The 13,825-nt window shown below is 48.9% G+C and overlaps 1 protein-coding gene across 5 annotated transcripts in view; it reads right to left on the bottom strand.

Annotated features, from left to right (window-relative positions):
- Nucleotides 1–307: 307 nt before the first annotated feature.
- col18a1a (collagen type XVIII alpha 1 chain a) overlaps nt 308–13,825 on the bottom strand; it is a 31,096-nt gene continuing 17,578 nt past the window's right edge. For 2 of the 5 annotated variants that reach the window (XM_049728803.1, XM_049728800.2), the window contains 40 exons: nt 11,759–12,300; nt 11,106–11,204; nt 10,266–10,337; nt 8,352–8,433; nt 8,035–8,153; nt 7,840–7,866; nt 7,590–7,778; nt 7,382–7,408; nt 7,254–7,316; nt 7,108–7,185; nt 6,984–7,034; nt 6,785–6,898; nt 6,647–6,709; nt 6,528–6,572; nt 6,264–6,395; nt 6,082–6,153; nt 5,765–5,791; nt 5,608–5,706; nt 5,491–5,526; nt 5,321–5,410; nt 5,218–5,250; nt 5,117–5,152; nt 4,973–5,032; nt 4,847–4,915; nt 4,738–4,773; nt 4,553–4,606; nt 4,408–4,473; nt 4,231–4,296; nt 4,133–4,163; nt 3,581–3,625; nt 3,465–3,499; nt 3,258–3,377; nt 3,037–3,196; nt 2,902–2,966; nt 2,704–2,832; nt 2,577–2,609; nt 2,214–2,516; nt 1,934–2,131; nt 1,625–1,740; nt 308–1,412 (listed from right to left, as the gene is read on the bottom strand). In XM_049728803.1, the coding sequence (XP_049584760.1) occupies nt 1,199–1,412; nt 1,625–1,740; nt 1,934–2,131; nt 2,214–2,516; nt 2,577–2,609; nt 2,704–2,832; nt 2,902–2,966; nt 3,037–3,196; nt 3,258–3,377; nt 3,465–3,499; nt 3,581–3,625; nt 4,133–4,163; nt 4,231–4,296; nt 4,408–4,473; nt 4,553–4,606; nt 4,738–4,773; nt 4,847–4,915; nt 4,973–5,032; nt 5,117–5,152; nt 5,218–5,250; nt 5,321–5,410; nt 5,491–5,526; nt 5,608–5,706; nt 5,765–5,791; nt 6,082–6,153; nt 6,264–6,395; nt 6,528–6,572; nt 6,647–6,709; nt 6,785–6,898; nt 6,984–7,034; nt 7,108–7,185; nt 7,254–7,316; nt 7,382–7,408; nt 7,590–7,778; nt 7,840–7,866; nt 8,035–8,153; nt 8,352–8,433; nt 10,266–10,337; nt 11,106–11,204; nt 11,759–12,300 (3,896 nt within the window). In that variant the 3' untranslated portion in view covers nt 308–1,198. The remainder of the gene's footprint in view (nt 1,413–1,624; nt 1,741–1,933; nt 2,132–2,213; nt 2,517–2,576; nt 2,610–2,703; nt 2,833–2,901; nt 2,967–3,036; nt 3,197–3,257; nt 3,378–3,464; nt 3,500–3,580; nt 3,626–4,132; nt 4,164–4,230; nt 4,297–4,407; nt 4,474–4,552; nt 4,607–4,737; nt 4,774–4,846; nt 4,916–4,972; nt 5,033–5,116; nt 5,153–5,217; nt 5,251–5,320; nt 5,411–5,490; nt 5,527–5,607; nt 5,707–5,764; nt 5,792–6,081; nt 6,154–6,263; nt 6,396–6,527; nt 6,573–6,646; nt 6,710–6,784; nt 6,899–6,983; nt 7,035–7,107; nt 7,186–7,253; nt 7,317–7,381; nt 7,409–7,589; nt 7,779–7,839; nt 7,867–8,034; nt 8,154–8,351; nt 8,434–10,265; nt 10,338–11,105; nt 11,205–11,758; nt 12,301–13,825) is intronic. The other 3 variants (XM_049728804.2, XM_049728802.2, XM_049728801.2) reach the window with 2 other exon arrangements.

The following is a 13,825-nucleotide window of genomic DNA, read 5'->3' as shown; positions in this document are numbered from 1 at the left end:
TTGGCCAATGACGAGTGACCTCATTTGAATAAAATCGCTTCACTTGCAGTCCTCCAGCCTTGACTATCAACCAAGATATTTTCAGGGAAATTGAGGAGTGCTGTGCTGCTTTCCGTCTTCAGGAGTTAAGCGGGTATTCATCATTTTCCCCAACGTGCTCGCCATTAAAGCGCCGCATAAAAAGTTCCACCGTACCCGCCCGGCCACGGACTTTGAGAATGAGGGACTTGTTGCGTGTTAGGTCAGCATAACTTAATTGACATATTATTTTTTTTGTTTTCAAACGAGTGAGATAAAATTGTCACGGTGGCGTTTGAGAAGACATTTATTCAGTGCCTTGAAGATGAGTACAGCTCGATGTGTTATGATGAAAATGAAGAATAAAAACCACAGATTCAGTCGAGCATCAGTTGCACTAAAGTTGGCTTATCAACAATATTGCTTCTTTTTTTTTTTTTTACCTTTATACAAAATCCCAACACAGATTAAAGTCAATCACTTGCTCTCGCTTACAAAAAACTGATTTAAATTGTATTGAAGGAAAATGTCCAATGAATACTGGCGGTGTCAAATAAAAGCTGCACCGGAAAGCACTCGTAGCAGCAGAGTACGTCGTTAACATCAACGTTTAGATTCAACGGAAGTGGCCTCTTTTTAAATGGAAAGCAGGCTTGGTCTCGTTACAAGGCACAGTGATGGAAGAAAAGAAAAGGAAAGAAAAAAAAAAAAGCATTTGGGCAAGCTCTAGTTTCATTTGTTTGTCCTTATAAAACTTCATTTCAAAATAAATATTTTCTTTCAATTTAAAACAGAATGTAAGTAACCCACAACTAAAACGTCAAATGGAAACAACTGCGGAAATGATCAATACATCAAAAAAATACGTACATAACAGGGTGGTGGAGATAACATTTGGAAAGGCAAAAGACATTGCAAGTAACACACAAAAATGGATACAATTGCTCAACGTAGTATTTACTGTTTGGGTTAGTTTTTTTTCCCAAACCTTAGAAGAAAAAATGTGGCCCCCGAGACAAAAAAGGAGCCCTCCGGATCTCTTTGGCGCTCAGGGAGGGAGGGAAAGAAGCACGCCCCCTCTGCCAGGCCCCAAAAGCTGCTGCTTGAAAACAACATTACGACGGAATGGAAAGAAAAACCACGGCGACAAGGAGAACAAAGCCAAAACCTGCTCGCGTCCTCACGCTTGGGAGTGTAAGGTGGAGGCGTTCTCGATGCACAGGACAATGTGGGCGTTGGAGCAACTGCGCGAGTGGCGCTGCAGAAGGCGGCCGCCCGTCAGGGGCGACGCCAGCCCCGTCACCGCCTGCTCGCCCGCCCGCCACGTTTCGCAGTAGTGGTCCGTTTGCCTCTGGCCTCTGTCGCTCGACCCGTGCCACACCAATTTGTGGGGCCTGAGGGAGAGCACAGAAACGTTCGCCGTCGCCATGCCTTCCGATGTGTATACCGTCGGCAGAAGTGGTCACTATTGCATTCTTTGCGGGGGCGGTGTATCGAAATGTAAACTAATAAATAGATGAATAAATGAATCAAATATTAAGAAAATGAAAAAATAAAATAAATAACTAAATAAAATGAAAACAAAAAAATAAATATGTTGACTCACCAGGCGCTGTCCCTGAGAATATCCCTGCCATCGAAAGAGTAGATGGGTACGTTGTTTCTCATTTCCCTGGCCTGGTCGCCAAAGATCGATTCCCAACTGTCAAATAGCACTTGATCCTGCATGGGAGACAACCAAAAAAAGTCTCATCAACAGTGTCAAAATCCATTCTTTGAAGCATCAATTGGCGCAGTTTGGGTGTTTTTCAGCACCTAGTAGCGGAAAATATCGTTCCATTTTTTTTTTCTTTTTACTGCATATCTTGCGTGGCTTGCATGCAAATGGAGCCTCAAAGCGGCAGTCGCCTCTCACCTTCAGGTTGACAATGGGCAAGGTGTCCCTGTCCGACCTGCGGACAATGGTGTAAAGGTCTTGGAGCTTGGAGGACAGGAAGGCTCGGAAGGTGCCCTTGAGACCCACGGCTCGGGCCTGCTGGAAACACTGGAAGTCCGCTCCGCGGATTCCTCGCATGTTCCCACTTTGAGGGGCGTTCAGGGCGATCAGATGGAGCTGAGGAAGCAGAAGTACTTGGTCAGGTACCTTCAAGATGACACCAGAAATGATTGTTTTCCGTTTGCTTAGCACCACTCACCCCCTCTCCCGATTTGTCCAGATGGAGCGAAGGGTGCGCTAGGGGTCGCTGGGGAGTGACGGGTCGTCTGTCCTCGGCTTGTGCCGTCGCCCGACCGCCATCCGTCTGCCCCGAGTGCCGCTGGTCTTGGAATCGAGGATCGTAGCGCGGAGGGTAGCGAGGCTCCGGCGGCGAGCGCGATGGCGGTTCGACGGGTCGCGTGGCGGAAGCGCTCTGCGAGTAGTGGCCGGCTCCGTTGCTTTGGTCGTGGGACTGCGGGTACGAGACGACGGGCGGAGGCTGAAGCTCCGCCACCTCGTTTTCCTTGAAAGAAGAAGAAATGAATATCGAGTGCATTTGCACATTTTCTGGCAGCAGACTCACCAAATCTCTGAAGAAGGGCTGGTAATCTCCAAGCTGACCAAAAAAAAAAAAAAAAAACATATTTCTCTGATTCATGGAATTTTCTCCAAACAAGCTTTTTTCTGTAGCTGCAGCAAAAGAAGTGTACCATGACTTGGCGCAATCCATCACGGACTCTCAGATAAAGGTCGGCTTTGTCCAGGATGTAGACCAGGCTGCCCTCGGCCTGCCTTCTGGCGGTGGCCAGCATGGTGTCGTAGGACCTGAGAACTGTAATCTGCGCGGGCGCCACGACCCAGCCATCAGCAATCTGACTCTCGTGCCGATGGGTCAATTAAAGACTTACTCCAGATGAGTGTCCAGGACTTCCAGGTGGGCCAGGAGGACCGGGAGGTCCCGGTACACTGGCAGCTTGAAATCGAAACATCTTCGTTAGCTCTCCGAGTGCATCTGGGCCTCGCGCTTATTTCGAGCGACTCACTTTGACTCGGCCAAAAGGCGCCAGGCAGCGAAGGAGACGTCGCCGGTCCCGGTGGTCCAGGCGGTCCGGGAGGACCTGGACGTCCATCGTAACCGATCCCTGCTTGACCGGGTGGACCTTGAGGTCCAGGGGGACCTCTTATGGAATCTCCCTTTGGACCCTAAGAAAAAGAAAAAACATGACTTCAAGTCTACAGCACGACATTGCTCTTTTCAACTCACGGGTAAGCCTGGCTTGCCAGGAGGCCCTTGAGGTCCTCCAAAACGAGGGTCATAATATCCACCGGGCTCTCCCTTTTCTCCCTTCACTCCCGGGTCTCCATGTTCTCCCTTGAGCTCATTCTGGGGAGAAACAGTTTAGCATTGTAGCTGAGCCTTTCATCGGCGTCCAATATCGCAGCAATGAGCTTGATGGCTTGTGTGCTTTACCTTGAATGTGTGAATATCAAAATTGGAGACTGTTCCTGAAAATAGAAATGGATTTTGGTAAACATGCAGCGTCAAGGACGTTATCATGTGATGTGTATTTGAAATCCAGGATTTACCGGGGACGCCAGGAAGGCCACGTTCGCCCTTTTCTCCTTTAATGGCTGTAATAAAAGATGACATACAAAGTGCGCTATGAAACAATAGTGCACAGGTAACCGACTTTGCCATTGCGTTTTCTCATTTTGGCGTATTTTGGGTTTTACGGGCTCATTTGTCAAATCGGGTAAGACTTGACGGATTAATCTTGCGACAATGGAGACTTTTCTCCCGCTCGGGCTGAGCTATCTGGAAAAACGTTTTTGTCTCCGGAAACTTTAAAGCTTCCTTTAATCTTCCTTCTTTGACAGGATCATCTACTTCTTCCTAATAAGAGAACCTGCTCATTTTCAACTGCCATCATATAACAGCTCACAGCAGAAGTCACGCTTCAATGTTATATGATGGACGATGGAATAATAAAGGAGACGTTTGGAACATTCAATGTCGGGTTCCTCAATCAACAATCAAGTTCATCTTTTCTTAGCTGAAAATTGTGACATGACAGTCCAGGCTAAAAAACAATCTAGCTAAATTGGACCTCCTGCTGAGATCTGGCAAAGGATTCATACCTGGATAGTTCCTGGAGGGGGCATCGTAGTGCTGTGAACAACAAAATTGACTTTAGGCTCGTCGGCCGCTTGCAGCTTCAAATGATTCGGTGACTCACGCTGAAGCGATCCGGGGGGCTCGAAGGTCCCGGCGGTCCCGGTGGTCCCGGAGGGCCAGGAACGCCCTGATGGAAGAAGCAGACTTATATGTTACGACTTTTCACTAAAAAGACGAACAGACCATTCCATTTTGTTCTGAATGACTTATGATTTATGAAGCTGAAAAAAAACCTTACTGGGTATCCAAAGCCAGAGCTCGACTCTCCTTTCTCCCCCTTGTATCCGTTGACACCAGGGCGACCCTAACGGAAGCGAATTTTTACTTTCAGTCAAACATCATCATCAGCTGTGTACAAAGAAAAAAAAAAAAGATTGACTTACAGGTCTCCCAGGCATTCCGATCTCACCCTTAATCCCTTGTGGTCCATACGGCCCCTACGTGGAACAAAACACTGATTACAACTGATAACAAAATAATGACTAACTGCTGTGTTGTAAAACAACATTTTTGACACGGTTATTTTAGTACCAACATATAAAAATATATAAAAGGTGTCAATGCTTACAGGTGGTCCCACAGGTCCAGGAGAGCCCCGATCTCCCTAAAGGTCGAGTAGAAAGACATCAGAAAAGCAAAGCAAAAACACTCGAGAGACAAATGCCGAGCTGGCTCACTTTCAGAGCCGTTGAAAAGAGCGGACCCCCGTCGGGGCCCACGACCACACCCGGCTCGCCTTTCTCGCCCTGCAGAGAGAACCGCCATGAGATACGGTACCATACGCCGTCAGTCTTGGACCGTACCTTGAAGCCGTAACCGGGAGGGCCCGGGTCTCCCGTGTCACCCTTTGGACCCATTGGACCCTAACAGGACCGCAAATTTAAAATGTGTTGGGATCAGAATCCAAACAAGATGGAAGAGACGCCAGCGTAGCGCCGGCGACTTACGGGGAATCCGGCTCGACCCACCACGCCGCCTCCTCCCTTGACACCAAAAGAAAAAAAGCATGTGATCAGGTGATTCACAAGATTTTGTTTTGAATACACACCTGAGGCCCGACACTGCCGATGACACTGTCAAACTGCAAACACAGGGAAGACAAGGATGTCAAATATAGTGGATACCTCCAACCTTTGGTGACTTTGCTTTACATTGTCCGACGGTCGGTAGACGATCTGCCCCGGCGGTCCGGGTGGGCCCGGCGGTCCGGGGATTCCATTGCCATCACGGCCTGCTTCACCCTTAAACAAAGCGCCCATGCAGGTGAGATTATTACAAAGCCGTAGAATAAGACAAACACAAGACGGCGTTTGATAGTCACCCGCTCTCCTCTGTCGCCTCGGTCACCCTTTGCTCCCTGGAACATTTAAGAATCAAACAGCAGACGACAAAAAAGCAAACAAACAAACGCATACTCCAGTCCAAAAAGATGAAAGACCTGAATTCCGGGGAAGCCGTCCAATCCCGGTTGGCCGTCTCTTCCTTCGGGACCCTGGCTGCCCTTCTGACCCGCCAGGCCCGGCAAGCCCGGTTTACCCTGCCAGGATTCAAGTTGGAGTGTGTGGAGAATAGGATGGGGCCGTAAAGTTACTTACCGGAAGTCCCGGCAGGCCAGGTGGACCCTAAGGGCGCACATTTGATTGAGTCAGAAACATTTTGCATTCACTGCCACCAAGTGAGGCAGCCAGTTTGCTGTCGAGTGAAGCTTTGATTCGGATTCTATTTTTGAACTGGGTCAGCTCGAGTCACAAATTGTAACAGATGGGCTCACAACCACGTTTGGACGCTCTCTTTACAATGAGTCCGCTGTTCGTTACAGTCTCCGAGACCATTCCAATTTATGCTCCGAAAATATTTCATGGCGTAAAAGAACGATTTTGATGCGTTGATTGAAATGCAGCAGGTGACTGACCTGTCTTCCTTCAGGTCCTTGGACACCAGGGAGCCCATTTGAGAAAACGCCACCTGATCCCTCCATGTCATCCTTCAAACAAGGACAAACCATTTAAACGTTGGCACTTGAATATTTTCATTTAGCCAGCAACTTTTTGCCCGTCCGGTCGAATCCACTCATGTTGTTTGGCGAGAACTTACAAATCCAACACGGTATTTTGGTCCGGGTGGCCCGGGAGGTCCAGGTGGCCCAGCTGGTCCCATCGGTCCGGGTAATCCGGCCAACCCAGGCTCCCCTGTTGGTCCGGGTAAACCCGAATCCCCTTGAGCTCCCTGTTGAATGGACAGAAAAAGATACAAAAGAAACATGGAATGATTCCAGGAGGAAAAAAATGGCGGCCGGCTGAAAACCATGAACTTCAAATAGATGGTTGGATCAATGATATGAATGAACTAAATCTTTACCTTCTGTCCAACTGGTCCCGGATGACCAAGCACACCAGAGTCGCCCTAGAATAAAAGAGAATATTACAAATAATGTTAGCATTAAATAAATTCATCAAAAGAAGAATGCTTTAAATGACCTTTTCTCCTTTGGGACCAGGCGATCCAGGATTGCCATCCACGCCCGGTAAACCAGGCAAGCCCTGCAGGCCACAAGTTCACATCACGGGCGGATCGTCACAACCAGGGGATTCTGAAAGCAACGCGTCGCCACTTACGGGTTGGCCATCTTGTCCCGGCGGTCCGACTCCTCCCGAACTCGATGCCGTGTTTGCCGCGGCAAGACCGGGAACACCGGGTGGGCCGGGTGGCCCCGGTGGGCCCGGCAGTCCCTTCAACAAAAAGCAACACCAAATGACATATCAAACTGAGGAATAGCAGAAAAAAAAAATCCAGGTAAGACTTTTCCTCACTTACCCGAACTGATTCCAGATCAGGGAATCCCGAGCCTTCCATGTCCACATAAGTCTGCGAGACGTCCATTGTAAAGTTACATAGGTGCAATCAATGATGACGTGCTCGTAACTGGAGATGCACTCACAGATCTGGTTCCCGGTCCTGGTGGTCCTGGAGGACCCGGTGGCCCCCTGGGACCAGGCTGACCATCGCCGCGCTCTCCCTGCGTGCATCACTTCCATTAGAGTGCCGGTCCGGACTTCATGACCACTCCTTAGCCATTCAGCTTACCTTCTCTCCTTTCAGTCCAGGGTCGCCGGGGGTTCCTGGGAAGCCCGGGGGTCCGGCGGCACCCTGAATAGAGAGATGATGCAGAGAAGATGCCAAACATTCTGTGCAGGTTGTTGGAAGCAACTCACCTTTTTTCCATCTTCACCAGGATCGCCCTGTGGAATTATACAGGCAGAGATGAGTCCACTGGCCACATAGCAGTTAGCCCCAACATCTCAACATCAAAGAGGACTTGTGAAGGAAAATGGACTCGTTCATTGCTTGTATGCAAACAATCGTGTCGCTTAGATAAACGGTTTACAGAGCTATCGGAGCGAGTTGTTTTTCCAAACTCACTGGTTCTCCGTCCTCCCCTGGTTGACCCTTGTCACCGGGGGCACCCGGTGGTCCTCGAGCACCAGGAACGCAGGAAGCGTCGGAGCCTTCTTTGCACACTGAGACTTCCGCTGCCGGTCCCGGAGGCCCCGGGGGGCCGGGGCGCCCGGGTTCTCCCTTCTTTCCTTGGTAGCCAAAACCTGCGTTGCCCTAGAAAACAAAAAGGCTTGTTAGCATTAGCAAGCAGGCGCAAAATAAAGATTCAACTCACCTTTGCTCCCTTTTCTCCAGGCTCTCCCTGAAGAAGGATGAAGAAGAAAACAGCAATGTCATGAACGTTTTTCTTAAATGCACAAGGTTGATCAACATCTGCCAAGGTCAAATTTCAATATCCTCACATTTGTGTTGACCTATTTTTGGTCAAGCACAATTCCTAAAAAAGACAAATGCTGTGAGGTTCCCGCACCTTCCCCCCTGAAACTCCGCCCTGCGATCTGCTGTATCCGGTGTCCCCTTTGGGCCCCACTGCACCACGCTCCCCTTTTTCTCCTCGGTCGCCTTTCTCTCCTCTGGCCCCAACCGATCCTGAAGGGACACCAAAGACACAATCAGACTATATGGAGTCTTCTCAAAGGAGACCAAGCCCAAGTGAGGTCAAGTGTAACATGAGGTGACACCAGGAAGAGTGCAACAATCGTCATATCCACTAGATGGTGAGCTTCGCCAGCAAGTAAGTCGGTTCCCGGGCAGGTGCTGTGTGAAGTTGCGTGTCAGCTCGCTCACCTGCGTGTCTCACAGCCGACGTCTCCTCTTGCCTGGCGACCGGCGGTTGCTGAATGGGCCTCAACGCAGGCGGCGCCGTCTGCTGGTAATGTAAAAACACGGTCTGTCTATCTATCACTCACTGATAGTTGAGCGGCAGGAACATTCAATGGTCTCGACACTGACAATCTTACGTTAAGTTGTTACTCATAAACCCAAACATGATGACTCAGCATTAACGCCCAAGCCCCACTGCGATCAAACTATTGTTCACGCAGTTTGTCCTAATAAGACCTTTCATGCAGTGGTGATGTCATTCATGCACGGTTTGCCATAGAATCCTACAAACGCACAGAATGAACCAGAATGTTTTTGTTGTAAGCAGCTTTATGTCTGTAAATAGCCCCAAAATGCACCAGGCAGGAGTGGGAAGCAACAGTAGCAACTAATGACTCATTTCAGCTCCTTTATGTAAAAATGGGGAGGCGAAGAAATGATCGAGCCCACCCACCAAAGCCCACCCTGCCTTCCAAACACACACACACACACACACATGTTGTTTTTCACCTATGGCGTTCCTTCATTGTCATCTGCAAAGAATGTACATAAAAGAGTGTGCAGCCCAAGCGGGCAACATGGAGCTCTGGTTGATAATCAACCAGTTGTCTTCGGGCCCCCCCTGGGCCCCGGTGTCGCATAGCAACGGCTACGCTAAGGATTCCACACAACAATTATTGACTCTAACTTGACATAGTTAATAACATGATAAGCCGCTCAGCCGTGCATTCGTCATAACAGGGGGCCTGGAATGAGCTGACGGTGTTGAACCGCATGACCTCCAAAGTTTCAAAGAAGACGTCCGGTTTCCTTGGTGAAAGACATCCCACAGCGTGAATAGAAGCGCATGGCGGTCACTATACGTCGTCGTGAGAGCATACTGGTGTTTCTTTTTTTTTCTTCAAATGATGTCCAATTTGACAGAAAATCAATCATCACCGTCAGTCGTCACATGTGAGGAGGACACGAATGACATTGTGCAAGAATTCATGGGAAACGCATCCTCAGGACAAATTCCCGCATGACCAAATGGAAAGTTTGACTGAACTCCCCTCATCGCGTTGCATTTGCCCTAACACGCCCGACCGACCCAAGTTCCAGTGCCTGAGAACAGACATCACGGGTGGAAAAAATTGGGAGGCGGGCATTTGGTAGCAGCTGTTATCTTCAATAGCGCCTTTGCTGATATGAATGCTCGTAAACTGGACAGAGGGAAAACTCGCTGGCAAAAGTGACTCACAATCAATGCAGAATTTTTAATGTCTAGACATGAGGATTTCTGCAAGCATAGCAGCCCCGCCCACTACACGCATGTGTGTGCGTGTGTGTGTGTGCAGTGGCATGGGGGACTTGTTACTTATCTTTCCAGGGTGGGAAGACATGAGTGAGTGTTGGTGGAATTTGATGGTGTGACAACGTGAACAAAACACAAAGCAGGGAGAGAAGAGTTGATGACGGGATGAAATCACAGTGTGCAATAAAAAAAAAAAAAAAGAAAAGATTTTGGTATGGAAATTAGCAAGTGGAGTCCCACAGGGTTCTGTACTGGGACCACTTATTTCCTTATATGCTACACTTTTTTGGCACTATTTATCTTGTATGTGGATTTCCTGCATTTATGGCCAGAGCACATTTTGACTTCGATAATATTGCAACATTTTAAAAAAATTGTAAACAACTTATTGCTCAATGTAAAAATTTGTTTACAATGGTCTATCCATAATCTCAGAAATGTCTCAACAGGCCTTAAACATGAAGCAAAGCTAAAATCAATCAAAACACAAGTCAGCAAAAAACGCAGACCATGACAGCGAGATTGTCTGCCCAACGAAGCAATTTTCATCTCTTCTGCATGTCAAACCAAAAGGGGATCCTTACCGTCCAGGTGTGTTTTTCCATCGATGGTTTCAAGCGTCTGCCTTCCGCATCACCGCTTCCGTCTCCCGAGTTCTGAGACAGACAAGCACACAGAACACATTTTTCTTTTTTGACCATTTTACTTTTGGAAGGCCTTGCACATGTGCAAAACAAATGCTCTGCCATAATATCGCTCATCTGGAAAGTGGCATGGCCATTGCCACCTGCTTGTAAATATGTGACACGCTCCGACTGGAGCGCCGAAAGTCACTTTGTCAAAGACGTTGTTTCCCCTGGAAAACAGCTGTGAGTGAGGCCATCATTTGCAACCAAAGAAACATCCTGTAATCACAAGCCTGTCATTTCAACTCGGAATGTGCACCCCCCCCCCCCCCCCCACCCCCCCTCCTCCCGAGTGGAATACAAACAACACGTGAGGCTCACTTGACAAGCCGTCCGTTAGACCTTCAACCGGGACGGTCGTGCTTTGAGTGCTCCACGCAGGTTAAACAGCTGCGGGTTGAGGCGCCAAGATCAATGGTGGCCTGCGGCGAGGCGAGGCGAGGCACCAACCGTGACAAGAATGGCGCAAGACTGTCAAAAGCTACAACTCGAACTCAAAATGAAGCAATGAAGGAGGCCAAGACAGGGGCACGCTGGCAAAAAAATTGCCCATTAGCATAGTAAAAGTAGAATAGAAAAAAAAAACGGACAAATTTTGTGCATCATTTTGATGCAGACAATTACGAGTACATTTAGAAAATGTTCACCTTCATTGACAACTTGTTCCAAATCATATACGTCCAGACCTGCCATTTGCCATCAGTGATTGGATATAAAAGAAATAGTTTGGGCACTCACCATGTCTGAGTCGTCGTCGTCGTCGTCGTCATCGTCTTCTTCGCAATGCCTCTCGGCCGCACGGGGGTCTCCCACCACCCTCAGCTCGCTGATCACGCCCTGGTTGAAAAAGGCCAAATTAATAATTATTATAAAATCAAATTAACAAGCAAAATTCATGAAACAACTAATTGTCCACACACGGCACGACAAAAAAAAAGGCCACTTGACAATTTATTGCTAACGTTTGACTTAGCAGTAGAAGTTGCCAATGTCTCCGCCGCGAACTTTTCAAAGGCCTGAACTTGAACTGAACTTGCTGCGAGTCCACCTTTGGGTGCAAGCTTTTAGCGGCCAAGGCTAAGGAGCGGTAACTCCTTAACAACACGGTTCTGCAGATGTCCGGGTCAAACGAGGTGCCGCAAACAAATGAAAGAGGTTAATTAGACGGCCACGCCGAGAACCTCCAATTACCCGCACGCAGACAACGTTTGGGCGGCTGCCGAGATGATTTAGCGCAGTTGCCCCACGCTTGGGATCAGGCTAATTTGAGCAATGAAATCAAATGAGGAATTCAGCTGCAATGTCTCGCACGCTTGATCCCCTGCGGCTCGTTTGGATTAGCGCTCTTCATATTCCGAATCCCGGATTGTAACAGAATTCTTTCTACATACCAGGAACTTGTTTGGATCCGAGCCTCCGGCCTGCCCGACAAAGACCCCGGCGCCTGCTTCCAGCTCCATCTCATCAGGGGACCTTTCGATGCGTTGGACTTGAGGATCTATGGCGCAGTTGAGGTAGAACATGACCTTGTCGTCCTTCACCGCGAGAGCAAAACGGGTCCAGGTGTCCCTCAGAGAAGGGACGGTGAACCTGGCGGCCTCGTAGGACAGCTCAGAGTCGGGCTCCGTGTAGTACAGGATGACGTTCTGGTTCCCGCCCTGCACGGGTGACAGTTTGACGCCCACATACATGATCTTCTGCGTGGCGTCCGTGACGGAGAAGATCACGCCGCCCCGATCGGACGTGGGCTTCAAGTTGAAGATGAGGGAAAAGTCCCGGTAGAACGGGCTTGGCAGGTGGGCGCGAGCCAACTGGCCCGTGTTGACTTCGGGGCCAAACACGTAGCCGGGAGTGGAGTCGGGCCCGTAAACCCGTGCGATGTCACTTGGAGGAGGATCCCCGATCAGCTGCAGGAGGGTGACGCCGCTGTCTTCTAGAAGGAAGGGAAAACGTGGACGTGAAAACACGCAAAAGGCTTGCTGGGAGGGAGGGAGGGAGGGAGGGAGGGAATTAGGCAGCGTGCCAGGCAGGGCACAAGGTTAGAGTCGCTTTTAGTAGCTGGTTAGTACTGTCGTGTGTCTGATGGAAGATCACCAAAGCATTTTCAAACGGAGAAAGAATGACAAGGGAACGCAATCCACGTCGTCAAGACCAACGAGACACGTGAAGAGTTCTCCATAGCGTAAATACGTACGGATCCTCATTGATAAGTTTTACATTGCGGTGTTTTGATTTTGCAAGGTACATAAATGTAACCATGTCTTTGAACTTTTGAACTAATTCAAGAGCAGTTTGATGGAAACCAACGCAAATCTAGGGCTTTTCTCTGACATCCATTTTTGGTGAAAACACGTTGCCCCGAGACAAAAGTAATGAAGGTCCCTGATGTCTACTGAGTGACACTGCGCCATTGTTCGCAGTCCATCAACTGGGCCCCATGCACCTATGACCTCATTCCTCCCTCTCTCCCTCTCCCTGGGCGACTGGTGACTGACGACATCATAAGCGAAGCGGGCTTAAGCTAACAAAATATTTACAGAGCACGGTGTGTATGTGTCTGACATCCGACTTCAGACTGACTTGTAGTACTTCTTACAAACACGGATGCCTGCCGGTGTTTTGACAAAACACGCTTTGACACGGGACATCACTCGAAGATTCTCATTCTTTGAAGACAAGCTTTGGTTTACCGCCCGGCGACTGGTTTTTAGGCTTGGCTGGCGGGTTCAAAGGCTCCCCACCGCTTCATGTGCTGGAGATCAGTGGAGCTTTGTTGAGATCCTAAACACGCAAGGTGTTTGGCCCGACCCGGGGGTCCCGCTTTGCTTTGTGCTCGACAACTCACGACACAAGGCTGAATATTCCGGCATGCTGTTGCGAAAGCAAACTTTTCACTCGGCGCTGGCCAAGAAACAAGTCGAGCCTTCGCAAGACAACGAGGAAGGCGACTTTACACTGTCTGAACAACTGAATGTTTTTCTGTTTCATCAACATGTTTTTTTCTCCCACAAGATAGCCAACACGAGAGACGCCAAGTAAGCCATTAGCATTTTAACGACATTCTTGCATTCTCAAGAACCTTTGTTAACCAATGACAGCCCCCCCCTCCGCCCCCCCTCCGAGGTTTATGGTGCTCGTTTGTCTTGTCGCTAAAGACTCTTCCTTTTCTGACGACTTTCAAAGATGGAGCATCCCCCAATGAAGAAAAGTTGCATGCAGCCTGAGAGTCCATCTTTGGGGTTGTGTGTAATCCATGGAAAACCCTTCAATCATCTGGAAAGTCTTTGGGTTGTCATATCCCACAGACCTTCTGACATGGACAATATTGCTTTCAGATCAGATCAGCCTCGGGTACACTACTTCCTCAGTTCTCGGAGAGTCGGGGCTAACACCAGTCCTGGGATAAGATGACTTTCTGGCAACCAAAAGCTCCGACTGCACTGTGCCCATAAGTAGGA

Source organism: Syngnathus scovelli, chromosome 8 (assembly GCF_024217435.2).
Source record: "Syngnathus scovelli strain Florida chromosome 8, RoL_Ssco_1.2, whole genome shotgun sequence".
Classification (NCBI taxonomy): Eukaryota; Metazoa; Chordata; class Actinopteri; order Syngnathiformes; family Syngnathidae; genus Syngnathus; species Syngnathus scovelli.
The sequence above is the reverse complement of the archived record's forward strand: the minus strand, read 5'-3'. Positions and strand labels throughout refer to the sequence as shown.